Source organism: Poecilia reticulata, chromosome 7 (assembly GCF_904066995.2).
Source record: "Poecilia reticulata chromosome 7, P_reticulata-male-v2, whole genome shotgun sequence".
Lineage (NCBI taxonomy): Eukaryota > Metazoa > Chordata > Actinopteri > Cyprinodontiformes > Poeciliidae > Poecilia > Poecilia reticulata.
The window spans coordinates 19,340,169-19,367,502 of record NC_088836.1 but is presented as its reverse complement, the minus strand read 5'-3'; the positions used below and the strand labels follow the sequence as shown (position 1 = coordinate 19,367,502).

Genomic DNA, 27,334 nt, shown 5'->3' with positions numbered 1-27,334 from the left:
GTTCAGTTTCTTTTTTTATATATGTATATATATATGTATATATATATTTTTATTGGAGAGTGTCTGAATGAATGCTGAAAAATCCCCATTTGTTGATTTTTTTTTTTTTTTTTGCATAGATCTCGTCTGTCAGAGGACGACTTGTCCAAGGATGGGGAATCAGTACATCACAAAAACCATGCAGAAACAGTGAAAAGGCACAATCACCATAAATATCGGATACACCAAATTTCAAATGTTATAGGTTTATCTTTTCTTTTTAATGAATGAGGGAGAGGTTGTACCAACTCAGGTGTAATATGGACAAATCCTCCCGAGTATTTTTAAGCTGCCATTATTTTCAGGGCACAACATAATACAGGAAATCACCTCCCAGACATTCAATGCCTTTTGTTTGAAACACCCATATTGTTAAACAACTTCTAATAGCTATGTGGGAAAATACGAGCATGTCCATGTTTTTTTTTTCTTTAATGCAGTACATTTCTTTTCATATATAGAAACTATTTGTCTTTTGCCTCTTTTTGTCCACGTCCCTCACATCCGTCCACAACCAATTTTTGAGAACTTTCACGCAAAGCATAACACCTTAATGATAATCAGACACAACATACAGAAAACATGTTTCATTTTTGAGTGAGGAAGGGGGGTGGGGGGGAGGGAAGAAAAAGATTCAAAACAGAAAACATTTTCCAGCTGCAGAGTCATCTGTGGTGGTTTTGCACACTTACACACACTTGTGATCTTTCACTTTTTTTATTTGCAACAGATGAACATTACCTACCTCTCAGGCACAGACTAGTGCTGGAATACTGTGGATGTCATTAAAGACAGCACTATATGTTGTGTGTGTGTGTGTGTGTGTGTGTGATGAGCTCAACACCTCATATGCTCTGCATTATTGAGGATATAAATGATTACATAATATTTATCTTCAAAGCAAATAAAAAAACAAGGTAGTATTAATTTTTTTATATTTTGAGTGCAAAGACTTTTTCATTCATAGGATCACGGCCACAAGAGAAAACAAAAAAAGATACATCAGAAAAAAAAAATCATATAATGTCACTCATTCAAGCAAAACATTAAAATAACAATCAGAAATGAATCCACAGACAATCTTTCTGTTGAACTTGAACTCCTGCAGAGATGTATCCAATCTATAATCGTTGCTGTGTGACATCGTTACCATTCATACAGCAGGTGCTGTGCAACACTGCCCTCTAGAGGCCAGGGTTTGCCTATGGCACATAAACTGAGTTTAGTGATGTTTTCAGTGTTATTCTGAGACTATTTGCAGCCTCATCGAACCTCAGTTATGTCCAGAGGCTTCGACACCTATAACGGAGAGTTGTAAGTTGTTTTCTAATATTTACAAGAAAAATAAATGACCAACACTTTTATATATATATATATAATTAGTATTTTCCCCCATATAGGAAAGGTTCTAGCATTTAGCGTGCCAGTACACCTTCTCACACATCAGGATCCGAAACAAAAAAAAGTTTCACAAAAGTAAAAACAGAAAGAAAGAAAAAAAATAAAAACAAGCACACAGCACACTGCTAAAACTTTTACCCACACAATATCTGACAGTGCAAACTTACATCCATGTCTTAAAATAATTTACAAACATTAGTATACACTTCAGCACCATTGTTTAATATTGTTGAATACATATTAGTAAGCGAGATCGTAAAAGTGGACGATGTTAGAGCTGGATGTGCAAGCAACAAAAAGGGCTGGACATTTATGGAGTTGTTGATGAACCGATGCAAGGTTTTTGCTGTCCGGCATTAAGAAAGGTGTTGTTTCTTTTTCTCCTAATACAGTGCCTTGCAGGATTATTCATGCACCTTGAACTTTTTCACATTTTGTCACATGACCACCACAAACTTCAATATATTCAACTGGGATTTTTCTGGGACCAACCAAATTAGAATACGATTGTGAAGACTAATCTTTATGGAAAAATGGTTACAATGTTGAATTGTTAAAAGAAAACCATAACAGATCTTGTTTGTATAGGTTGCCAAAGCTGTATAAAAGACACAGCAAGTGTGTGTAAAAGTGTGCTGGTCAGATGAGACTAAAGTGTAAATTTTTTGGCTTACATACAAAATCTTGTAGGTGGCAGGAAATGAACAAGAACACAGCATTCCCACTGTGAAACATGGCGGTGGCAACATCATGCTGTGGAGTTGCTTTTCTTTAGCAGAACAAGGAAACTGGACAGAGGTCATTGGTAGATGGATGCAGCTAAATAGGACAATCATAACGTTTAAGATTCTGCAATGGACTTGAAATAGAGGCAGGGATTCACCTTCCAGCAGAACAATGACTCTAAATACACACCTACCAGGAAATGGTTTAGAGTGAAGCTGTTTCATGTGTTGGAATGGCCCAGTTAAAGCTCAGACCTTACTACAACAGAGAAAATGTGACAACGCTTGAAAACTGATGTTCATAGACCCTCTGCATCCAGGTTTACTCGGCATGAGATATTTTGCAAAGACAAATGGGCAGAAATGTATGTTGTTTACATGTCCAAAGCTGGTAGAAATGACTTGCAGCTGTAACTGCTACAAAAGGTGGTTCTATCATTGGCTCAAAAGGAGCACGTGCAAGCCACAGATGTCAGGTTTTCTACTTGTACAAGTTTTCTTCTTCTTCAAAATTATTCTCCATTTGTTGTTGGTTTTTCACATAAGCTTGTAGTGGTAATGTGACAAATTGTGAAAAGAAAATCAGAGGTTATAAGCCTTTTTGCAAGGCACTGTAGACCTCTTTCAATAGGTTATTGTAAAAAAAACAAACTACAATAGTTAATTTAAGTTCACAGCACATATTGTTGTTAAACATGGCTGGGCAAATGACATACCTCCAAGGAGAATTAATTTGTTAACTTTAAAAGCCAAATCTTTCCGTCTGACTGCAGGAACAGTTTTATTTTCTCTCTTGGTGGAAATTTGCAAAAGAGACTTCAGATAAAATAAGATTAAATCCATGTCATGAAAACAAAATAAAGAGTTGCCTTCGATACCGCTCTTCACCTACCATGTCTTGCTATAACCTTGTAACCCAAAAGTGAGCCCCAAATCTTTGAATTTTCACTGGCTGCTCTGAGGTTACACCACATTTAAAAAAAAACAACCATATACTGAGGGATTCATTTTACTCTTTAGTCTGTTTTGCACATACTCTCACCATCTCCTACATGCTGTGGCCTTCTTCACGAGGCAGAGAAGAGAATCAATTGTTTCCTCTGGCAACACACTTGTTTTTAGTAAAGCAACTTTGCAGAGAAACCAACTTGTGTTGATTTTTCTCTCCTTCTCGCAGACGGTATTTTCTTTTGACGTTTTGTAAGTAAAACTAACCAAATAAAAATCATGATCATGTTTTTTATAGAATTGCTATGAAGAGTGTTCCTCCAGTCAGAGTAATGAAAGAAGGGGCTGTTTCAGTCTTATTTTATTTTCTATGATGGTTACACAGTATTATGGTTTTAAATGAAGAAAAATAAAACTCATATGTCTTTAGAAAGACATATAAATCAATAAAACTCAACTATTGCCATTTTGAGAAATTATAACTGGATAAAGCTTGAAAACGTACTTATTTTTTGTTGTTTATTCTGGAGGACAACTAAGGGGTGATCATAACGTCTACAAAGATTTACATTTAGCAACTGCTTTCTAACTGCAGATTGGATGAAAAATGACCAAGATGATTCAGTCTGTGACTCATCCTGATGTAATGTATGGAAATGGAAGCTAAAAATGCTGTGGGTGGACATGTGTTGACTATGTTGGATTCTGCACAACGAATACCCCCAGACGTAAACGAAGCCCCCCTTTTTGATGGTAACCTTAGTGACAGAAGTTGCGCTTGCTGGGCTGGTGAAGGAAGGTGTTTCTGGCGTGCGAAGCGTGACGAGGGACCTGCTCCCTCACACGGTTTTGGCGTTGGATGTGGCTGCGGCTCAGATGGCGGCGCTCCATGCGAGCCTTGTAACGCTGGACCCTGGCCACTTGGGTGACCTTGGCCAAAGCCCCGGCCTGGGAAGCCGCTCCACGGCTCACCCTGGTAGGCATAGTGCTGCGGGTGGCTGGGGGAGCTGCTGGTTCAGTCACTCTGCTGCAAATAGGAGAAAAAAAACAAACAAACAAGCAAAAAAAAAAAAAACAGTACAACTCTTATTAGTTACAAAAGAAGGTGAAGATGAGATATAGTGTGAATAAAAATTTCTCACCTCGCACTGCTCGCCAGGCTGACAATGCTCTCCTCCCCCACCACAGACAGGTTGCTGCTGGAGAGCATGGACAGGTTGTTGGGGGAGACATACACAGACATGCTGGGGTGCTCTATGAGCAGGTCCTCCATGGGGCTGGTCTCTGCCGTGGCTCCCTCTGCAGTGAAACAGGGGGGAGGGGTGACAAACCAGCTCTCATCCATGCAGCCTCTCTCTGATCCTGACCTACTGGCACCCCCACTGCCCCCGCACTCACTCCCAGAGCCTGGAGACATTGACGGGGTGGAGGAGGGCGTGGACAGTCTGGCCCGTCTCGGGAGGCTCACGGGTGTGGCAGCACCTAAGTGTGGTGGACTAGCACTGGGACAAGACAGGGGCTCCGAAGGTGCTGTTGGACCCCGTGTCTGACCTTTATGCGGCCTGCGACGCTTATGAGGCGGACGGGGCGTGGAGGCTGGGCATTCAGTCCTTGTTTGCGTGTTTTGGTGATCTGCTAGTTTACTGTCGGGTGATGCTTGTGCAGTCAGTGGGGTTCCCACATCATCCTCCACCTGCATCATGCAGTCAGAGTCTTTTAAGGACATGGCACAGATGAGATCGGGAACGGGAGGCCAATGAAGGCAGGAGGATGATTTTGCAAAAATGTTTTTTTTTGCAAATGTGGCAAAAAAAAAGTTTTTTTTTGTGTTTTTTTTGTCAAAAGGCCATGCGGGACGTGGAGGATCATTTTAGAGGGACCACATACGCACGCGCACACATACCGATGTGAGATATATAAGGGTGTTTAAACAAAATTTAGAAGAGGGGGAAAAAGAAGGGGTAAGGAAACACAAAACATAAAGGAGTCACATTGTTAGTTGTGTTGACCCTCTGAGGTTGTAATGATGTCAGTGACATAATGTTTTGATTCTGCTGAGAGGTACTTCTGATGAGCTCTGGGTCAGGTAGCCCCTTCTCCATTTTGTACCCACATGTTGCCATTTCATATCTTTAAACAAACTGATTGTTTCCCACACATTATTACATCAAAATTTATTTTCCTCCCATGTTACGTATCTTAAGTATGGAAAAAGATATTTGGCTAATACCTCGTCTATACATCATTTAAAACTCAGTAACAGTCCATTTTTGTTATTTATTATTTATTAGTATTGACTCATCACACTATTTCAACTGTGAAATAGTGTGATGAAAACATTACTCCTGATTTCCATGGATTGCTGTCCTAATACTCAGTTTGAGTGAACTGTCTAATGAAATATGTCATATTTGCATCCCAGATCAAATCAAAATAACTGAGTGATCTCATGATTATTTATAAACTATTTATCACAGACACATAATTGCATCTTCTTACTGTAATCTAAGAGCAGAAGATAGACAATTACTTAGAAGCAGGTATGATGCTTTGCCTAGGTTGGCAGGCACTGATGCATGACTGGTATGACACGTCATGTTTCTAATGGTTAATTTTTCACCCCCAAACGTCAGGCAGAAATTGGCCAAAACTACAAAGGCATAAAATGGCAAAGGGACAAAATGATCAGCACGACTTTTGGAGTGTTGGTATGTGCTTGGATCCATTAAAAGCACCAAATCAAGCTTTCTTTTTGCAGTCGCTATGTCTGTCAAGATCCCACCATGAACAAAAAAGTGGACGAAGCTGAATGTTCCTGTGCTTTCATCTGCAGAGTGACAGCGCTGGTGTCATGGCAGCCATGTAGAGGTACGCCATGCCCAGACTGATTCTACACCGTACTCCATCGTCCCCATTTACCTTTCAGATTTTAACAGCATTATGCAATGGCAAAGAAGAGGTGAATATTTCTTACTTCATAACACACAAATTAATTGCACCATCAGACATAACATTTTGACCACCGCCCAATCGTGAGTTGGATCCCTGAAAGGTTCCTGTACATCTGGCACTGAATGTTAGCAGGTCCATAAGCTGCGAGGCAGGGCCTCCAGGGACTGGACTTTAATGTCCAGTACATCCCACGGATTCACCATTGGATCTAGATCAGGGGGAATTCTCTTCAAACGATTCCTGGCCTATTTCTGCTTTCTGGCAGGGAGTATTATCTTGCTGAAAGACAACCCCACCATAAGGAAATATTGTTTCCACCCTAACTGGTCTGCAGCTATGCAGCTCCCTAAATACCAATTTGAGATGCGACTGAAGCTACAGTGTGACTGATTTGAGTCTTAGCTCCCCACGTTCTGCTTCACCACTACAGTACTTCTTCCTTTAACCTTTATGACTGATCTGCAGACTGAGGGACACCAATTAGGTGCAGGAGATTCTCTGACACAGCTGTCTATTACAAACTTCTCCTTGTCAAAAAGTCCCTACATCCCTTAACACGCACTTCTATAAGATGACAATCTGTGTTATTCACTTTGAGTGGTCATAATTTTATGCCTGACCGGTGTATTTTCTACTGTGATGTTTAAATAAAATGACAGATTCCCCCCACCACTCCATCCCTGGACTCTTGGACTCACCGGCCAGGTTGACGAGCATCCATCCCTCTTCGTCGGCCTCAGTCACACATGGATTGGGTCCCTTCAGATCAGCTGCCACCTCTTCCACATCGCCGAACAACAGGTTGCTAAGACGCTGAAACATTTCTGCTTGTGTTGTCAAGTTTTGATGCCTGTGATGTGCTATATGCTCTCCCACAGAGAAAATTTATGCAGTAGCTGCCTTTTCGTTTTTGTAGTTGTTGTGTAATGCTGTTTGTCTGCCTGATGTTCTTGTTTCCACTTAAAGCCCTGTGCTTGATCTTGAAGTTGACAATTCAAGGCAGGAAGGACTTTTATAGTGCAAATGTAAGGTTTCACTTGGTTTGGAACAAAGGCCTGTGGAGAAGGAGAGAGATAAATTAAAAAAATATTGTTAGTTTGATAAAAACCAGTGAGTTTTCAAAATATGGTTGTAGCAAAAAAAAAAAAAAAAGGTGCTTAATGTTTCATTAAGTTCGTGAGCTGGAAGTTAATTTTATATCCAGAATCATTATAGGTTCACACACAGGCAGAAAGCCCTGCAATTTGAATAAAATAAAACATATTTGAAAGTGTATTTGTAAAGTTAAGTATCATCATTGTAACTGTGATTTAGCAAAATGGCCTTTAAAAAGTTAGCTAAATATAGATTAAAAGCATTTTTAAATGTCCTGGGAAATTCAAATCTTCCCCTTTGCCTTCACAACAGAATAAACATCCATCCATCATCTAACACTGGTCTAATAGGGGATAGTGCATTTAAACAGCAGTCAACAAGTGAGAGGTCAGGTACACACTGGACATGCTGCCGGTCCATCACAGGACAAACAGCTATGCACACACACACCTTACAACAATCTAGGGAGACTGATTAAACTAACATTTACAAAAAATAGAGAACCTACACATCCACAGGGAGACCATGGAAACTCCAAACAGAAAGACCCAGACCCATTTGAACTCATAAACTTCTTGCTGCAAAGCAATAGTGCTACCAACTGTGCCACTGTGCAGCCCCAATAATAAACACATTTACACTATATCAGTTGACACAGTCAATTTTAAAAATAAGCTTTTCATAACAAAATGCCCCAGGATGATTTACTGGACTCGATTCCCTACAACGGTTATCTGATGATTCTATTCGTATGCAACTATTAACTATATTAAGTTTGATTTAAAATGGAAATGTATTGATTGTTGTATGGCAACAATCAATACATTGTTGCTATCAAGTACATTAACATATCTGTGAAGAAAAAATATAAGAAAAGTGATTTATGAACATAGAAATGATTCATTAAGAAAAGAGCAGAATGACAATGACTAAACCTCCCTCCCCCAATAGATCTAGACAACCAGTCAGCAGTTTCAGAACAGATGGACAAGCCAGAGAAAAGGAGGGTGAAGGAAGGTGACACAAAAGAGACTCGTGCGACAACAAACACAATGACTGTACAAATACATGTAAATAAAACCAGAAATGCAGCAACAACAGCTGAGGCGAAGGACAAGTGCCTCACCTGCATGTGAACATGATGATGTAATATAGAGCAATGTTTAAACAGTTTGCCCTGTCAACCTTTACAAGTTCAAAGGGCATATTTTATGTACTTAAACCGAGTGACTGTAGGTGAAACAAATACCACACATGGTCTTCATGCAGAACACTGACACACTTTAAATAAGTTTTAGATTTGGGGTTATTTGACAACATGCAAGTTAACTCAGCTTTGACATTCTTTACTAATGTATTGTAATTAAGATATACAATTCAATGATAGCTGCTTTTGGTTACCTATTATTAGTAATATTGTCTGTGTCCCAAATAATGAAATAATAAAGTTTGCTGTCAATAGATACACATATGTGCATGCTTGCCACTTGTTACAAAGCATACACTGATATAAGTTTGTTTAATTACGAAAAAAAAAAAAACCCACACACACATGACTGTCAATAGCTATAGTTACACAACCTTTCAAAGTGAGAAGACTCTGGTCTGCTTTACCTGAGGTTAAAACACAATCTGCATGTTGTACATGGTGCAGTGATAAAAACTTTTTTTTTATTTACCTGTTTTGGCAGTGCATCCTTTTTCAGTCTTTTAGGAGTTTCTAAATGTGAACTTACTGGTATCTCATTAGTTTAAACACAGTTATTGATATATCATATATATATACATACATCTCTAAAAGTGAGACTGTGTTTTCATAAGGATCGTGAGAGGAAAAAAAAAGTAAGGATTGCTTTAAAATCAGTGGCAGAAAATCTTGATTTTGATGTGTATCTAACGGGAATTATGAACATCGCCCATACCCAACTTCCAATGTATTGCAAAATGCATATAACAGAAACTTGTGTGAGAAGGGCAGCAAAACTAGCTTTAGCTCAGGGACCCACAAGCTCCTAAATGCGGCCCTGGCTTTGCCCTCAGGTCGATAGGGAGAAACAAAATCTGGTGATAAAAGCAGTATAGTTATACAAGAGGTTTACAAACTTACAATGTCTTTATCTTATGTATTAAATGCATAAGTATCTCTAATTGAGACTTCCTCTAAGGAGGGAGGAGGTAAAGGAACGCGATGGGCGGCGATCTAGAGAATGAAAACAAGAACCCTCTGACGTCACGTTGCGTCACGGACGCTGACGCTGAAGCTCCAGCCCATTTTGCGACCAAAGGCGAAAAAAAGGTCTTAACAGCAAACATGCAAGATCATGTATTATGAAACATATTCCGCTGTCCGTGTCTAGCCCGCATTTTGAAACGGCAAAGCCATTTCCTGCCCGTCGATGGGTCCCGTGAGACTTATGTAAATATTAGTGCTGCCGGCAGCACTAATATTTACACGGGAAATGACAAAGACACCCGCGATGTTTATAAGGTAAATAAAACATCTTCAGCTTCGTTACGTGAAGCTCCCTCGGTGTGTGTTGGTGGTATTCAGGTTAAACATGAATTATCCGTATAAGCTCTACAGCTGAAGGGTCACAGCAATGACAGCTGTGCCTCAGTGCACTCACTGCTCGCAAGACATCAACTGGATCAGGCTGCGGTAGCACAAAAGACAGGCGTCTACATTGAATAACTTAGGGTTTTATGCAAAATAAATGAACCCTGAAGGTGTTCCTTGACAAAAAAAAAAAAAAAAAAAAGAGGCTGAAAAGACGTCAACATCCGCCATCGACCCACATCAGGATTTTGGTGCAGTTTGCAAAACAACGGCAGTTGGCTGAGCATATATAGGCTATATTCAGTCAGGCAGGAGTCATTTTTCTTTCATAGTAACATATGGGGACAAATCGGCCTTCTTACGCATCTTATTCTGCACCTCCATACTGCCTTCGCATTTATTCGTGTCCTAATAATAGATCATCACAGATAGAATACACTGCGGACAGAAATAGCCCACAGTATGGGTCACAAAGACAAATACGTTATAACTGAATGTCACATTATTCAATAACCAGGAAATGGGCTTAATAAATGCCCCCAAAATCAGGATAACAAGAGGCTGGCCGGCAAATTTGTTATCCAAGATCTACAGGCAAGACACAAAAGACTAAACTGAAAATAAACAAAAATGAAAACGTACATACCTGCCTTTGAGTTCAAGTTGTAAACGAGATGTCAAAACACAGTAGAAACGACAACTCTTAAAGCATAGCTTTAGATATAGCCTTTACGTGAGGTAGTAGGGGCACTAATATACAAAAATAAAAGGCTTTCTTCTTAGAAGAAGGGCTTCGTGTAAAAAAAAATTACACTGATGTTTTCAGATCATAACATCTGCAGCTGCTTCCTCCTCCTCTATTTTTTATTTTTTTTGTTTCCTTCGCTGCAGATTTTCCTGTTTATTGCTGCCTTCCAGCTGATCCTCGGATCAGAATGTAGAAACGTACAAAACAGCTGATTGTGAGATCACAATGTGTCGGCCACGCCTTTAGCACGCCTCCCAGAAGGCGAGGCAGCCAATCAGAATATTACACCCGATAGGAGCCGAGTCCTCTAAGCAACAGGGAGAGGTGGGGGCTGGGCAGGATGGAGCTGTCAGCCTGAACCCAGATGGAAATGGAGACTGATCCCTGATCAGCTTCTGCTTTCCAGCAGCTCTGTTGTTGCGAAGCGGGGCTGGGGGAGGGTAAACTGATCCAGGGCCTGCCTGCTCAGGGAGCAGATGAAGATGTGCAAAGTAAAGTTGTGATATTTTAGTCAAACAAATTCCCCTGAAGTAATCATAGTAGTCATAGTTTATATAAAAAAAACACTTCACTCTATATTCATGCTATTCGTATTTATTTCTTTAATTTTTTGCAAATTCATAGCCAACGCTGGGTTACCTAATCCTATTTGCATGTTCTCATCTGACACCACACTGATCAAGCTGATCATTAACTGAAATAAGCCTCAAATATTCAAATGAGTAAACAGCCACAGTGCAGACAGCACCCAGGTTCTCCTTTTTTTCGGTGATGCTGCTGGAATTATATTTATGTAAATAGTCATCTCTGCCTCCCCACAGCATCACTCAGTTCATTCTACCTTAATGGGGAGAATCCAAATGTGCCTTTCATCACACTGTATACCACCCACTCCTACTTTTTATGAATGCAGCATCTGGGGTCCAATGGTATTTCTGGATTTTTGGTTTAAACCCCTGGTGGTGTTTTGTCCTTCCTGCAGTCTCCAATTTCCTTCTTTTGTTTTCACTTTATACAAAGGTGTGAAGGCTCACATAATGGTACACATCTATACACACTGCTGTTGCCCACACTGGTGTAGCTTTATGTTTTAAAAATATTACTCCATAAAGAATTGCACACCTGATCGATCTCCAAACAGCTTTGCTGCTCTTCAAATATATTCACTTCCACATATTAGTGTATATTGCAGAGTGCTGGGAATGCACTCAGATTCTCCTTCTGCATGCATGGATTCTCTCAAGTGCAAGTGCAATTAAGTTTAGTCACTATAAGTTACCTTTAAGTTCCATGGTGTACCGCCACATTCCTGTATAGCAGAAGAGAATTTGCTCTCTCCTTGGATAAAAGTATATAAAAAAAGGACGGCTAGTTGGATAATGTTTAGTAGTAAAAAGTCTTACCAGGCCAACGGAAACTAGAATAAACCATTGACATGTCAAAAAATTTAACTGGAATCAAAGTTAGAGTTCCAGTCTAAATGGGACAGCTTAGCGATATATATTTTTTATAATACATCTTGTTTTGGTAAGTGTACAGTATGTATTACATTTGGTCCTTTCATGTGCTTTTGTGGAACTGGACAAAAACATAAGCAAGAGGCAGGCAGAACCCTTCTCATGAGAGAGTTGATGGTAAATTGAAGCTATACTAGAATAGAAAAACTATCACTGAACAGAACATTACTAAACAGTGCAATCTAATAATACATACCCCACATGACAAAACTGAATAAACAGAAGTTCATAAATTATCATGGACTTTTCTGCTATAAAATACAGTAAAACCTTTATATAACTGATCAGATTTGATATAACACGTACCGTGAAGTTTTGAGCCCTAAGGATATTTCTATTTCTGTTTAATTCCCAATCGTTTATTCTTTGCTTCTTAGAAAAACCTTCATTTTTAAAAAGTCTTTCACCTCTTCTGGATCCACTGCTGCTGTTTAAGCTCACATCTTCACTCCTACAAATGTTTTGCTTAAGCCACATCACGCTGTCCCATGAATCATTCAGGCTTAAAAGGCTCCTGGACTTCAAAGCCTGATCCTGTATTGTGTCTTTGCATAGCAGAAAACATAACAGGAAACCTGCGTGAAGTTGGGATCTTTGGCACCTTTCTGTTAACAACCACTGACATTCAGCGACAGACATGAAATTGTGTATTAAAAGCTGAAATCATTAATGATTAACTAGACGGAGAATTTGTGAAGGCCTCACTTTTTTTTTTTTTGTCTGCACACTTTTACAGAGTTCTCAGTTTTTTGACAACATACAATGAAATGTGCAAAATCATGTCAAGTACAAAGTATAGTATAAAAAGGTTGCAAAACAGTCAGTGTTTTGGTGCTGCACTGTAAGGAAGCAACAATAACAGAAACTCAGCTGGAAACTATGAACAAAAAACACCACACCTGTCTCAAGATTCCTGCTGAGTGTGTCACAGATTTCTCATGCAGATGTCAGGTTTTTAAATAAAAGCAGTCCACAAAGCTTTCCTAAGTCTGGGTGGCGAGGCCGATACAGTTACCAGGTGCTGGGTAACTGAAGCACGCAGGCACACCGAGAGACAGAAACACACTGAACACACTGCAGTGATAATGGCATCCAAACTCAAGTGACACGCTGAGCATTCGGTGAATGTTTGAACACATTCAAACATTCACCGAATGTTTGAATGTGAATGTTGTGTCTAATGTGCACATGCTGTGCACATTAGACACAGCATGTGCATCTGTGTCTAATGTTTGTGCTCTCAAGTTAATCGGGACAAGTCACAGCCCTGGTAGCGCTTGTTTTGTCATGCCCTTACAGTGTTTTTATAGGGTTTTCGGTAGAAAACATGCAAAACATGAAACGGGTACGTGTCAAGACGTTTGCGTTTGCTATTATGCGCTAGAAATGATTATAGCGCACAAATAATTGCAGCTCAAGCTTACTAATTAAATATCCAAAAGGCAGTCGTGATTATTGTTTTTTTCCCCTTTTCCTTAATTCATTTCAGCTAAGTTCCCTAAGAGTCCTGCAGTTTTCTATGCTCGTCAGGAAACCAGGTCAAAAGCCACAACTTTGTCGCCCTTATCTCTCTCTCTCTCATTTAAACAGCTTTAATTTATTTATCAGATGGTGGTAAAAGACATTTTGTCAAATCAGACAGAAAAAAAGGTGTGATCCTTCACATCCTCTGATTTTACTTAGCTCATTTTAATTCTTTAGTTTAGATGCTTAATGTATTTACATTCATCGTGCATGTAGGGTAGGCTTTATTTTTAGTGTCTCTCTTGTCTTAGGTCTCCTACCGTCTGGCTGACGATAAGACAGCAGCCCCCAGTGATAAGAAGTGTTACCACCAAACAACTGGCACTAATTTTAAGAGATATGTAAAACCTCTTCCTCTTCAGCACATAAGGATATTTTTTTTACAATAATGAACATATAAAATGTAGTCCCTAAATGTGATACAAGGGTCCTATTATAAAAGAATAAGAACAACAACAATGTGTATTCATTTGTATTCAGCTAATATTTTGTATAAATGCCTTTTGTTGCTATTACAGCTGCAAGTTTTTGGTGTGATGTCTCTAATTGCTTTGCTTATCTTAAGATTGATGCTTTTTCCCCTTCTGCTTTGTAAAATAGCTCAAATTCTGACTTGCAAGACAGCAGCTTTCGATTACAACTCTGCCTATATGTTTGGGGTTGTTTGTCATTTTAAAAGGTAAAGCTATAGGCTCAAGACTTTTGCAACATTTTAAAAAATGTTTTTCTCCAGCTCTGTTCATCTCTAACTTTCAGATTGCTGAGAAAAAGCCACCTCAAAGCATGATGCTGATGCCACAATGTTTCACTTTGGTAGTGGAGTATTCAGAGTGATGTGCTCTGTTAGATTTCTTGCCACTGCACCTTCTTCTACATACCGTGTCCCACATAGAGATTAAATTGTGCCACACTGAAAACTGGACTTCTTACACCAGCTTTCCTTTTGCTGCTTTTCTATGCAGGCCAAGTTTGTGATGTGCATAACTGCTGGCTGTTATAGTGGCTCAGAAAGGTCAACAAAATGCAAAAGCCACAACACAAGAGGAAAAACCACACTAGGTTATGCTTAAACTGAAATTATGCTAATATAATAAAACTTTGAGAGCGAAAGAGGAAAAGGGGTTTCATTATGAACAGACAGACAAATATTTCTGGCACATTTGGAACTACATAGTATAGTATAGCATGACTTCCATTGTGACTTTTGGTGTGGCTTTTGCGTTTTGTTGACCCTGGGCCACCATACCTTGTCATAACATATTCCTCTCCACTGACTGGGTCTTCATTTGATTTAATAACTTATGTTAAAAACACATCAGCATTGTTTGGCTGTATGACAGTCAGTGGCCTGAATAGACATCCTCGGAGACATAAAAGGCTATTTTAAAATAATTTAAGTAAAAACATTTAAGCTCCACCACATGCCAAACCCCAAATCATTTCTCCTGACACCGTCCACTAGTGTTAGTCGGTCTGTGGCCTTAGATGACTAACTCCTCTGCTTGTCTCATATTGCATGCAGCCTGTCTGTACTTGAAACTCTTCACACAGTCCCCAGATAACCTCTCGTCAACAGCACTATGTTGATATTGCTTACTCGGCACCATGGCCTGATTGCACTCTTTAAAACCAAATTTACATGACAGGATGCAGCAAAATTGACAGATCTTCTTTTTCCTGGGAGGTCCCTGGTCTACAAAGACAACTCTCCTGCAGAATCTGCATCCAATGGATCTAGCCCTACAAGGCCAGAGCAAGCAGGGTCTGGAGACAGTGTCCTTGCCAAAGACTACATACACACCGATAAACATGGGTGAGAACAGTCTGTGCTCAACAGACGGAAGGGGGCAATGCTCCCCCCTGTAGAGTATTACGAAACGTAACCTGGAGAGCTATTTTAAATTCTCTAAAGGATTATGCTGTCACGGATGACAAGAAATGAGTTTCAGGCGCCATTCATTTAAGAAAATATAGACGGCGACCTTGTCTGGCTGTCCTTCAGCACTGTCAGTTAATTATTTGCTCTTCACTCAGTGTGGGATCATCAGGAGCTCCTTGGTCAGATAGACGCAGATGTGTCGGCCGCCTAAAAGCAAGGTTAAAAATAGCACAAAGCATCAGAAAACATAATAACTAACTAAAATAATAACTTAAATTAGAGCAAACATCTTTATTTTTCATTACTTGTACTCGCATCAGTTAGTCGTCACATAAAAAAAAACGCCACTTCAACGAATTGTAAAAATATGCTTAAATAAAAATTTACATTATTCGGAACACGGAGGGGAAACTTGGTGAAAATGTGGAAATTGAAACGGCAAAATAATGACTGGAAGTAGGTCGCAAATAAGCTTTAGTACATAAAGTACTTTTCAGTAGACGGTAACTCAACTGACGGTTATGTTTAAAACTACTTCCTGGTGGCCTGAGAATCCAGTAGGGGATGTAGCTCAGTGGTAGAGCGCATGCTTTGCATGTATGAGGCCCCGGGTTCAATCCCCGGCATCTCCACTCTTTTTCGAGATTTTTTTTTTAACGTCTTTGATTCACAACTTTCGTGAAGAAACCGCCGATCGCATTTTAATAAATAAATCTTTGCAGAGTAGCCTTAGTAAGAAAAATAATGAAGAAACGGGTGAAAACATATCGTGGTGGAGGTAAGAAGGAACTGTATGTAAATTTCCAGATCATGTTTATGGAGCAAATTAGGTGTCGTGGTACGTTTTACTTTAGAAATTTATTGTTTTACAAAAATGAAATGAATGTTGTTTCAACTAAATTAAATTAGTACAATTGCTTTTGAAAATGAACGTTTCCCTCCAATAGATTTTAATTGCGAAAAATTAAATGTTAAAGTTTATTTAAAACTTCAGGACAAACTTGCGGGAGGTTTTCTAAACGTCGCCCTTGCAGAGAACCTTTCAAAAGAGTTGAGATAAATTAATTTCAGTAATTTATATTGGGCCAGTTCATAAGAAGTGTTCTTTCAAGGCACTTTAAAACATAAACAGATGCAATTTGAATACTGAAATAGTGAAATAAATCAACCTTTTTGATGTATGTCTACTATACACCTAAACTGATGGCAGGAGAGCTCAGTGGAACCTGCGCTATATTTATGAGGTGCCACCATTTTTTTCAGGTAGTTTTGAACACAGAGGCATGTAAGAGTTGGAGAACCCATTTTCAGAGGACTGAGGTTTGTCGCACCTGAAATTGACTCTTTCTGTCAATTTCAGACAGAAATTGACAGAAAGAGTCAATTTGGCCCATCTGCCTGCTTTGTTTTCCTCCTCAGTTCTCATCTCTCCAATCAAACTCATTTGGTTCACCTGCATGCTGCTGCCCTGCAGTGCCATCAGGCTCATGTCATCCATCTATCCTTCAGCAGTTACATTCAGCACTCAGGTAGGCAGACGAAGCCAGATTTTTGAAAGTCCTTTGGTAAGGAGGTATCCAGCGTTACCTCCAAAAGCTGTTACTAATTGTGGTATGTAAATGATGGCATTTAATTAGAAGAAAACAAACCAAGTAGAACTTGTTTGTAAGAGTTTCCTGGAAAAAGGCTCTACCTCTTCAAAGAATGCAGAGCCTCAGATTTGTAAAGACCTACACAGCTTCTGAAATATCGCACAAAGTAGAAGTGCTTTGGAAGATAATGGTCTCCAACATTTTCCAGACCAATAAAATGGGGAAAAAGATGTATCCCCAAAGTTAGAAAGTTACATCCTTTCCTTTTAATAAGAAAGTTCAGGTTGCATTGTTTAAACCAGTTATGTTCATTATTGAGCAAGTAAGAATAAAAAATTCTTACAATAAAATTATTTCTGAGCTTTTTATTTTTATTTTTGTTTTAACATCAACAATGTTGAGGCACAGTTTCCTTAAAACAATTTTTTTTTAATCAAAAATAAATTTTTTGATGGAATCGTTTTAAATTAAACTATTTCAAACGGTTTATCTTTTTGATAATTTTTCAAAACTTTTGTTCAGTAAAATGTTCCTGACTTCTCATACTTTTTGTAGTTCTGTAAAGGATAAAAAAAAGTACAATGTGATCAGAAACATTAATAGTTTGAGAACAAATAATTCTTTGTCGCCATCTTGTGGCAAATTAGAGTATTTTCAAGAGCTGGTTGACGTCTCTAACAGCAGGTGGCGCTAATTTAGTATGTAGGTCGTGTGAAATTTGAATTTGCTGAGTAAATATAAATAACCCATGATCAACAACAACAGCAATAATATCAAAACCACGATGTAGCGCAAAAATTAAAACCCTTTAAGTTCTACAGAAATGCAGATTTTTTTGTACAGAGCAAATTGAAAAAGCATGTTGTATGAGAGCTATAAAGGCAAGGAAACAAAACATGACAATATTAGGCAAAGAGGAATGAACTGCATACCTTACATGTTTGCATACCTTAACTGCATTTTTGAAAAAGAAATTTTCATTTGTAGAAAAAATTTCACATGATTTCACATGACAAAATATCTTAGGTTTTTGAATAATGCATGAAAGGACAGGTCCACCTGTTCAGAAAGTACTGAAATATAAAAACACAAGCTCACATCAGGATAACATCCAAATACAAGGTGCTCAATCTAAGAATTTGTAGGTCAAGTTAAAGGGAAATAAATCTTGAACATGCTCTAACAAACCCCATTCCCCATCATTTTCTCTCTGGGTTTTGAGCTAACATTTAATTTCACCACCTCACATAAAAATAGACAATGTTTCCACCTGTGTGTGAGATGTAGATGAGATGTTTGCTTGTAATTCAGTCTCGTTTGTTCTCGCTCGCATGCAACAATACAACTGTGGACAAATCTAATAATGACTGGCATGATTACCATTTGCCGATGGATGTGTAAAACCTCACTTGGTCTGTAAATTGACGCGCTCTGCAAACAAGCGGCGTGAGCACAAAGAAATGAAAATGTGAATATAAATCTGCCCCGTTATTAAGCAGTTGAAGTCTGAATGAAAGAGTCAGACTTGATAATAGCAGTAGATAGGAGTGTATAAATATATATATATAGAGAGAGGTAAATCTCACTGAGAAATAAGGTCTCGTTTTCAAAAGTGACCTGCTTTATGCTTACACAATGAAAATATGTCAAAATGGATCATGCTGAGTAGAAATGATAGACGAGACTTTCAGTGGTCATGTTGTAAATTTCTCATCACGTCATGCTCGGACACAGAGCACGTCTTGCTCAAAGAGCTAAACGCACAATGTTTTGTGTGAACTTCTTCAGATCACATGAAGGAGTTGGTGTCCACATGAACTGCTGCGCATTCCTGTGGGATAATCTTATCTTCCTCCTTGTGGACCTCTGAACTGCAGGGCAACACTTACACATGCGCCCTAGTTTGCGTGTTACAAGCAAACAAAGACGCAGCCGTGAAAACGAATGGAGCATTTAGAGTACGTCGGGAATAAATGAACGGGGGTCGTTCATCACAGATTTATCCCATGGCTTTCAGAATAAATCTGATGGACTTTAAGAGGCGCACTACAGATTCAATCAAAAGAGAGCAGATTCCTCTGTCTCCGCTGAACAACCTCCATTGACTCAATGTAAATGTAATCAAGTGGTCGTTACCTGTCTCTTCAACTGACTGAATGGTTACAATGCACCTGATTGGTCTGAGATAGTAGATGGGGGGGGTTTTGAAATGTAAACGTGCACTTGATGCATGCATACAGTGACAATAGATGCTTGGGTGTTGCTTCTATTCAAATTCATGATGAAGTCAGCACCGTTAGGCTCTGAAAAGCAGTTAGAACAGAAAATTGAGAGCTGGAATGATCAAAAACGATTTTGTTGTGAAAGAAAATCCTTGAGATTTTAGTTTGGGTTTTTTTTCAGTTTCACCTAAAGTTTGATGTAGCATCTGCATGTGGGAACTATGATGTTTTTTTGTTGCTGTTGTTGTGCTTGAGTTTGAACTATTGATTAAAAACAGAAAATTCAGCATCTTGCAAAAGTATTCACACCAACTCCTTGTCACCTTATAACCAAAAACCTCAACGTATTTCATGCTGAGTAACACTGAGTAGTGTATGAAGGTGAAGAAATGGGAAATGATGCATTTAAAAATTCTTTACAAGCAAAATAAGAAAGTTTGAACACACGTCCAGTTGTAAGACTTTTGGGATGTGCCTTTGCTAAGCTTGCACATTTAGAACATTTATGTCCCTTTATTTATTTTTTTGCAAAACAACTGAAGTTTAGTCAAATTAAACTCACAGCGACTGCAGAACAGATAAATTTCAAGCCTCGCTAAGGATGTAGACCTGTACTTTTTCTGGGTCATTTAACTCTGACCAGAACAAAAATCCCACAACAAAATGCTGCCACGCCACCACCACATTTCACAGCACGCTTACAGAGATGTTTATTGTTGGTTTTAAGGCCAAGATTCCAAATCTGTCTAAATCAACTTTTTTGCAACCTGCGCAGGAAAGTAAGGAACTGATTTATCAGCAGAATATTTTTGCATCTTTGCCAATTATTGCGACTTATTATATTGAAAAAGGGGGGGGAATCACGAGGCCAACTTTCTCATTCTTGAAAGCTGCATTCCTTTCTGCTGCGGTGATTTCAGAGAAGAACCGCGCAATCTGTGAAAGCTTCTGTGTTTGGTTCATGCCTGGAGCCACAGATGAGTGGAACATCTGTTCCCTGCAGAAAACTGTCCATGTCGCAGGGTCACTCTAACACAAATTGTCCGCAGTCTTCCCTACAGACAAATTGCCCCCCAACCACCCCCCCCCCCCCGCCGCTCCACGAATTGAATCGTCACCACAGTTTAATCACCTGTTTTCACTCGCACAGCGATGAATGCAGGAGCCGAGAAACGCACAAGGTGATACGGGCAGAAGAACTCGTATCAAGTTGTCTCTTCAAGCTCAAAGAATCATCAGCGTGAAGGAAGATTGCTTTCTCACGTGTCTCTTGGCTTTTCGCCGTTTTGTTTTGACTGCAGCCCTGCCCTGCTGACCCGCAGCCTACGTGGCGTCAGGATCAACAAGCGCCGTAACGACGTGTGAACTTTTGGGCATTCGGTGACAAAAGCGCCTTTTGGACAGGTGCACCAACCCGCCCCATCAGCCGGCATCTGACTCCCTTTGCGATGCTAAATAGCTCCAGTTAAAGGCTGAGACATTCCTGTCTGATGACTGGCAGCCACCCGGTGCGCGTTTTCAAACACTTTGCGCACCAGCAGTCTCAACACAAGCGAAATATGCAATCATTTCAAATGAAACGTATAACTAAAAGGAGGAAAAATATAAAATTCTGGCCCAATTAAAACTTTTTTTTTTTTTTTTTTTAGCGGAACGTGCAGATTGAATTTACTGCTCATTTCCTCCCAGAATTTCACACCACCCCAAGGCAGGCGCTCAAATAGCTCCCACTTTACATCATCATTTGGTTCCTGTCTGCTCGCTTAAATTTTTTATTTTTTTTTTTTTTTGACCTCGATTCCCGCAGCGAGGAAGCAGGAGAACAGTGCCGCTCCTATTCACTCTGAATGATCTCCTACTGAGAGCGGAGAGGAGAACAGATCAGGATGAACTGAGCTTTTTGTGTTGAGGAGTGGTTAAAGAGGACAGGTCGTTTGTCTCTCCTTTTTTTTTTATGAACAAAATGCCTTTTTCCTCATCTCTGTGTCCGTGTAGAGTGATAGAGGCTCGATTGTCTCTGCGGGACCGTTGGAAACATGTATCCCTTTTTCAGCCTGATATTAAAACATTTTTTTCTGGAAATATGAGAAATAAATTCAGACTTCTCAGCCGGCACGGGGACGCCCCACCGGATTTTTGACCCAGCTAAACTAAACTGTAAATTAAACAAAGATCAACTCTTGTTTTAGTGGTGTCTTTATTTCCTTTTTTTCTCACCCCGTCCTGGTCCTGAGACAGTACTTAGACTTGTTCCCTTAACTTGCTCAGAACCCACAGAGACTAAGGGATCATCAACAAATTATTGACTAAATGACGCAAGAAATTTTATTTTCTTGTTTTTTTCTTCTTCTTTTAAATCAACAGTTTGCGCTGTGATACAAGTGGCTTATCTGGAGTGCATGCTTAACTTAGTTTTAGAAATATGATACTTTGTTTGTTTAAGTCATTTCTTGTAGCTCTCACTGAACATAGCGAGTTAATTTAAATTAATTCGTGGCTAATGAGGTATTTAAGGTTTTACATCATGTGACCACAGTGAATCACGCTACTGTATAAAATAATTCGTACTTTGCATGAATATTTTTATGGAAAACATATATTTTCAAATGACCGCTAACTTGTTTTCCTTGATTGTACTTTTTGCATCTTGTTTTGTATTTTTATATGACATAAGTAGATTATATTTGAATTTATGTATCGTTTTCACTAGTTAGGGGGAAAATACGCAAGTTGAAATTAGATTTTAATTTTCTCATGAAATGAATACCCATTTTTAAAAAATCAATAACTTTAATTTTGACATTAATTGTTAATCACTTTCAGAAAAACAGTGCAGGATAAATTTGCTATCGTTTGAATGTGTGATTTATCTGGTAATTTGATGACAGTCCCTATGAGAACCCGAACTGCAGCAGGTCGCACTGTGTCATGAAGTAAAAAAGAACATTTAAGCTTTAACTCCTGAACACCCAAAATTCCAATCTGGTCATTTATTTAATTTGATTTAATTAGATTTATTTTTTTACCTAATTCAAAATCCATATTTCAGTAAAAGCCTACGGTGTAGAGCCGTGGTGATATGCACAGTCGCCGACACTCTCAGCGCAGATTTTGGGCACTTTGGGTACCTGTGATCTGAGGGGACGGTGGCGCCCCGCAGTGCAGGGGTGTGTCTTTGGGCGGGGACGTTCCCACCCCGCGGCTTTCTCCCCCTCAATATAAAGAGGCGAACTTTAACAGAGAGGTACACGCAACTTCGCAGGTTGTCTGTGAGTTTTCAACTCCGTCCGTCTGGAAATAGCCATCAAGCCAGGAGCACGGGGGGACGCAGGCGGCGTTTGGTTGTGGAGAGATAGTCTTATTTGTTCCGGCTGAGGACAAAACCGAGCTCAAAATGCCTCGATCTTTTCTCGTCAAGAAGTATTTCTCCAACAAGAAGCTTTACTACAGAGAGAGCCATCTGGAAAGTCAAACAGGTGAGTTTTTAAAGGAAATACTACAACAAATCCACTGTTAAAACGCTACATCTAAGTACCTGCAGCCAGGAAAGAGTTGTGAATGTAGCCTGCAGGTGAAAAGACTGATCTATTCGCCTGGAAAATGTGTTGATGAGAAAGGTTGATGCTGTGTAGAGTGCAACCCGAGAGCGAGAATGATAACGAGCTTAGATCATCTGTTTAACCCCACCTGACTGAACTTCCTCTTTTGTTTTCAGCTTTTGTCCCAGAAAGCTTTCCACTGGCCGAACTTCCAACACAAAACAACGCGTCTGCGCTCACTTGCCATCCCAGCAGCCCCTTCTTCACCAGCTCCGATGCCCTGCCTGCCCCTCTCTCCCCAATCACCCCGGCGTCCCTGCCTCCCTCTCCGCTGGGCCCTCTGAACCTCACCAGCTCTCCCTCCAGCAGCAGCGGAGAGGAAGAAGAGGACGGCGGCCGCACCTCGGATCCCCCCAGCCCGGAGGTCATCCAGAACATCTTCCACTGTCTACACTGCAGCAAGAGCTACGGCAGCCTCTCTGCACTCTCGCATCATCAGCTGTCCAGCCACCAGCTCCCCCCAAGCGGTCCGTTACTGCAGACTGCTTCCGTTCCCTCAGAGGGATCCCCGCGCCCAGCTTTCCACTGCAAACACTGCTCCAAGGAGTACACCAGCCTGGGGGCCCTGAAGATGCACATCCGCTCACACACTCTTCCCTGCGTGTGCCCGACTTGCGGCAAAGCCTTCTCCAGGCCCTGGCTGCTCAGAGGACACATCCGCACGCACACAGGTAAAGATTTTAAGTCACCCCCCCAACCCCCAACCCCATTGATTCACACTGTTTTGACTTTGTTGATGCAATTGGCTGCACCTTGTGCTCATTGATATTTATTGACCGATGAGCAAATGTAATTGCTTAGCAGGACACAATCTAATCTCAGCCCCACCAGTGGGTCTGCATGAGAAACAACAGCATTAACTTCTTTTCTGCGGAGGATCATTTAAAAACAATGACTTTAATGAGTGCAAAGCGTTGCTCTGGTGCTGACCGTGTCCTCTGTTCCTCTGTTCCAGGTGAGCGCCCCTTCGCTTGTCAGCACTGCAGCCGGGCCTTCGCCGACCGCTCCAACCTGCGCGCCCACCTGCAGACCCACTCAGAGGTGAAGAAGTACCAGTGCGGCTCTTGCTCCCGGACCTTCAGCCGCATGTCCCTGCTGCATAAACACAGCTCCTCTGGGTCTTGCCCCTCATCGTAGACCGCCTTAAAGAAGACACAGCTGGAGCTCCCCTTTGGGTCGTGCTAGGAGCCAGCGCCCACATCGATTCCTGTTTTTCTTTTTTTAATAAGTGCCTTAACTTCATGATTGCCAAATATGAAACCACACTATTGTTTTTGGAACTCTGTGGCAGCTGAAGGCGTAGTTAATTCCCAGGAAACTTCGCTGGTGCCGGCCGGTCCGGGACCGCGGCCATGTTGCAGCTGCCTCGGGGTGTGTTTGTGCGTACGCGAGGATGTCATTCCTCACCATGCTATACATGCATGATGTGTGGGTGTTGAGACAGCTGTCTGTGCATGGTGCACCGTGGAGGCAGGGCGCTGAGAGACGCGCTAGCTGCAACCTCAACGACAGGTGACACACGCAAGACAACATGTGCCCCCTCCTCGCTGCACAACCACACCAGGATATAAAAGCTCAGTTGAGCCTGACCAAAAACTGTTTTTAAAACTATTTGGATGTGCGGCTTCCCCCCCCCCCTCTTTTTTTTCTTTTTTTTTTTTAAACATTTGGTTGAAGATGACTTTCAATAGATGAACTTTGCAAAGTTGCGTATTTGCAAAGTGGTGACATGCGGCACATGATCTATGGTTTTTGTAAATAAAAGGATTTCTAACAAACTCAGCTGGTTTTCTGTGTGTTCCTTTTTTTAATGTAATAGTGTTTCAGATGACTTTGTATTGACACAAGAGTTCATTAGGACATGCATGACAGTTTGTGAATGGGATGATGGAGCATGCACACAGTTTTATGGGTTGGTGTGTGCTACGGGGAGCGGGGAGAGGTTTATATGATGTTGAGTGATGGGTAGAACACCTGCACACACCTGCCCGTCGGTCGGGAAACACTGGGCACACACACCGTGCAAGCAGGGTTGGCGGGCAGACTGTGCAGAAAGACGTGGGGTCGGAGGGGAATGGGCAAATAAGCAAGGGTGCAAATCCTTGTTCACTCACTTCTTGTCAAAGAAGTGGCATCTAAAAGAAAGCGGGTAAATTAGACAGGGCAGTCCAGATCAGCTGGTAATGGGTCCGCCTGAAGCTTTGTGTTTAGATTGCAGCAGCAATGTAAACACACAGAAACATACACTGACGCCAGCATGTCTTGGTGAGGTAACAGAATTTACTCCCGATTGGTCTTGGTGCAGAAAGGTGCATGCGTGCACCAGTGTGTCTGAGGACGCCGTTCAAACCTTGAGATCAGATTGCATGACTTGGCTTGCTCAATGTAAACAGCACCCTAAAGGCTGTGCGCATGCAAACACACAACCCCTGAATACAGAAGCTTACTTTGATCAGGGGGGGATTTTTCATTTGACTGCTACCTTTTTTTCCCCCCTCCCTCCCTCTCTCTCTCTGAGCTCATGTGAATGTGAGAGTCGTTTTAACAGCTGCACACCTACGCACTCGCAGCGAATCAAAGAGGGCCTGAGCCCCGCTTGAAGGGCCGACCGTGACACGTGCGGTGGGCGAGCACTTTGGAGAAAAATGCGCAGAATTTAAAAGATGTGTGTAATTTCAATTTCTCCTAGCGATTTCTTCATTCTGCCTCCACAAACTCTACACTTGATTCTCTGCTTGCTTTTGAAATTAAATGGACATCTTGCTAAGGAGACAATTTTTTTTTTTTGGTTTGTGGTGTGTAGGAGTCAGTCTGACTCTTTAGCTGCGAGGCGATGAGATCACTGGAGCTGTCATCTTTCCTTTTAAATGATGCTTGGTATCATATTGGCCCCCTTAAAGTATTTCGATGTTCACAGCCTGACGCGTGTGTCCCCTGACTAATTTGGCATTCCTGAACCATTAGCGACAGACATATAATACCACCGCCTTGCAGAGCGATGGCGTCTCTTTCTGCTGTCTTTTCACTTAGATTTTCCCCTAACAAGAAAAATGTGGCTCCATCTGCCTGGATTTACCTGCAAAATACTTTGAGTCTCTAGGAGCTGGTCTTGCTAAACACTTTTAAAGAACTTGGGTAAAAGAACGTCTTACTGTAAATGTATTTAGGATTTTGCGCCTACTGCATTTATGCGTTTAAATGTTTATGTGTCTAAAATGGTTTTTATGCAGCTCTCCTGGCCAGGGATGTTTGTAAAAGGCATTTTCAATCTCAATGAGTGTTTCCTGGCTTAAAAAAAAAAAAAAGATAATGAAATGGAAAATAAGTTTTTTTTGACAATACCGAAAGGACAAACTTCACACAGATTTGTCTCAGGCAAGCAACATCTTTAATTTCAGCCCATTGATGCATTAAAGTGCCAAATGTCTCATTAGTTTCGCTTAATTCTGTTTTATTCTTGAAAAAGATCATTGTTAAGATAATATTTGACTTGTATTCGTCATTTTGTGTGACTTAACTGCTCTTTATATTTTTTTTAAACAACTCATTTGACATGTTAAGTTAACTGCATCATAGCTTGTCCCAGAGCCATAAGGAGTTGCCTTTGGGGATGCGATTTGTGTTTTCTCTTATCTCACACTCAGAATGTATTACTTTGAGGACTAAGAAACAAAACATCTTATGGTTTTGAATCAAAATATGCATCACTTTGTAGAGCAGGGTTTTGTCAGGATCAAATGGTAAACTTAAACTTCGGTGTATTTATTGTGCTGTTGATGATGATGTGATGTTATTTGTAAAGTTCTAAGTTACTTCATTTAACTTGTGTCCAATTTATCCTCTGAAAATCCTCCTCAGATTTTAAAGGTGTATTCTGTTTCCATCTTTGTTTGATACACATTAATGTATCAAACAATGTATTTGTAATGTGAAGCTGACTTTTGTCCCCTCTCTGTCATGACTCAATGGATTTTGTTCCGTTGAGAATAGATTTACAGACTTTTTAACCTGAAAAGATTAAATCTTTTAGATCTTAGCTCTTTTATCAACAGATGTCTTTTTTCTCCCCCCAACATAATTGTGAAATGAGTCCAAAAGTTTTCTCTCCATGCTGATGCAAATGCCCGTGTAGTGCTCTCCAAGAATATTTATAACCTGAATTATCTCACATTTGGTTCTGTTACAAACTATAAACTCCTATGCAGCCGTAGGATTTTATGTAGGAGACATATTGCATGAATATGAAATTGGTTCAGCTGAATGTGAATCCATAGAGCACTTGTATGATCGTATTTGTTTCCTTAGGACAGAAATTATTCTACCAGCACAGTAAAAACAGGTCCTTTCCTCAAGTGTTTGATTCAAAGCATCTGTCTTACAGTATTTACAGGGCTTGATTGGATGAGTGTCTGTTGATTTTATATTAAGGTTGCCGGGGTTTACAGTGGCCCATGCTGAGTGGGAGAGAGCGAGTGTGTTGAGGAAATCAGAACGTCAGGCTTTGCAGAGCTGATTCACTGGAGGATCAGGTTGAAG

At 40.4% G+C, this 27,334-nt stretch overlaps 2 protein-coding genes and 1 non-coding gene across 7 annotated transcripts; 2 read left to right on the top strand and 1 right to left on the bottom strand.

Moving 5' to 3' along the window:
- Window positions 1-88: 88 nt before the first annotated feature.
- tp53inp2b (tumor protein p53 inducible nuclear protein 2b) lies at window positions 89-10,677 on the bottom strand. 4 transcript variants are annotated; one of them, XM_017305703.2, is made up of 5 exons: window positions 10,364-10,676; window positions 6,764-7,120; window positions 4,512-4,826; window positions 4,256-4,412; window positions 89-4,140 (listed from the first exon to the last, which is right to left on the bottom strand). In XM_017305703.2, the coding sequence occupies exons 2-5, from the start codon at window positions 6,885-6,887 to the stop codon at window positions 3,873-3,875; spliced, it is 864 nt and encodes a 287-aa protein (XP_017161192.1). In that variant the 5' UTR covers window positions 6,888-7,120; window positions 10,364-10,676; the 3' UTR covers window positions 89-3,872. The 4 variants fall into 4 exon arrangements, with proteins under 4 accessions (XP_017161192.1, XP_008412097.1, XP_081465199.1 ...); XM_008413875.3 differs by having other exon boundaries at window positions 4,256-4,826; window positions 10,364-10,677; XM_081609073.1 differs by having other exon boundaries at window positions 4,256-4,826; window positions 10,368-10,677.
- Window positions 10,678-14,529: 3,852 nt separating this feature from the next.
- Window positions 14,530-24,580, top strand: snai1b (snail family zinc finger 1b). 2 transcript variants are annotated; one of them, XM_081609069.1, is made up of 4 exons: window positions 14,530-15,319; window positions 20,501-22,675; window positions 22,915-23,469; window positions 23,754-24,580. In XM_081609069.1, exons 2-4 carry the CDS (start codon window positions 22,594-22,596, stop codon window positions 23,933-23,935), a joined length of 819 nt encoding a protein of 272 aa, XP_081465195.1. In that variant the 5' UTR covers window positions 14,530-15,319; window positions 20,501-22,593; the 3' UTR covers window positions 23,936-24,580. The 2 variants fall into 2 exon arrangements, with proteins under 2 accessions (XP_081465195.1, XP_008412096.1); XM_008413874.3 differs by lacking the exon at window positions 14,530-15,319 and adding an exon at window positions 16,573-16,914.
- Window positions 15,946-16,017, top strand: trnaa-ugc (transfer RNA alanine (anticodon UGC)). Its single transcript has one exon. It is a non-coding gene; the product is annotated as a tRNA-Ala (tRNA).
- Window positions 24,581-27,334: the final 2,754 nt, after the last annotated feature.

Bases quoted from the DNA above. Each gene is read 5' to 3' on its own strand.
- tp53inp2b (XM_008413875.3), bottom strand. From the start codon at position 6,887: ATGTTTCAGCGTCTTAGCAACCTGTTGTTCGGCGATGTGGAAGAGGTG. The intron at 4,827-6,763 runs GTGAGTCCAAGA...TGTCCTTAAAAG, and splicing joins GATGCTCGTCAACCTGGCCG to ACTCTGACTGCATGATGCAG. The intron at 4,141-4,255 runs GTGAGAAATTTT...TCCTATTTGCAG, and splicing joins AGCCTGGCGAGCAGTGCGAG to CAGAGTGACTGAACCAGCAG.
- snai1b (XM_081609069.1), top strand. From the start codon at position 22,594: ATGCCTCGATCTTTTCTCGTCAAGAAGTATTTCTCCAACAAGAAGCTT. The intron at 22,676-22,914 runs GTGAGTTTTTAA...TTTTGTTTTCAG, and splicing joins CCATCTGGAAAGTCAAACAG to CTTTTGTCCCAGAAAGCTTT. The intron at 23,470-23,753 runs GTAAAGATTTTA...CCTCTGTTCCAG, and splicing joins ACACATCCGCACGCACACAG to GTGAGCGCCCCTTCGCTTGT.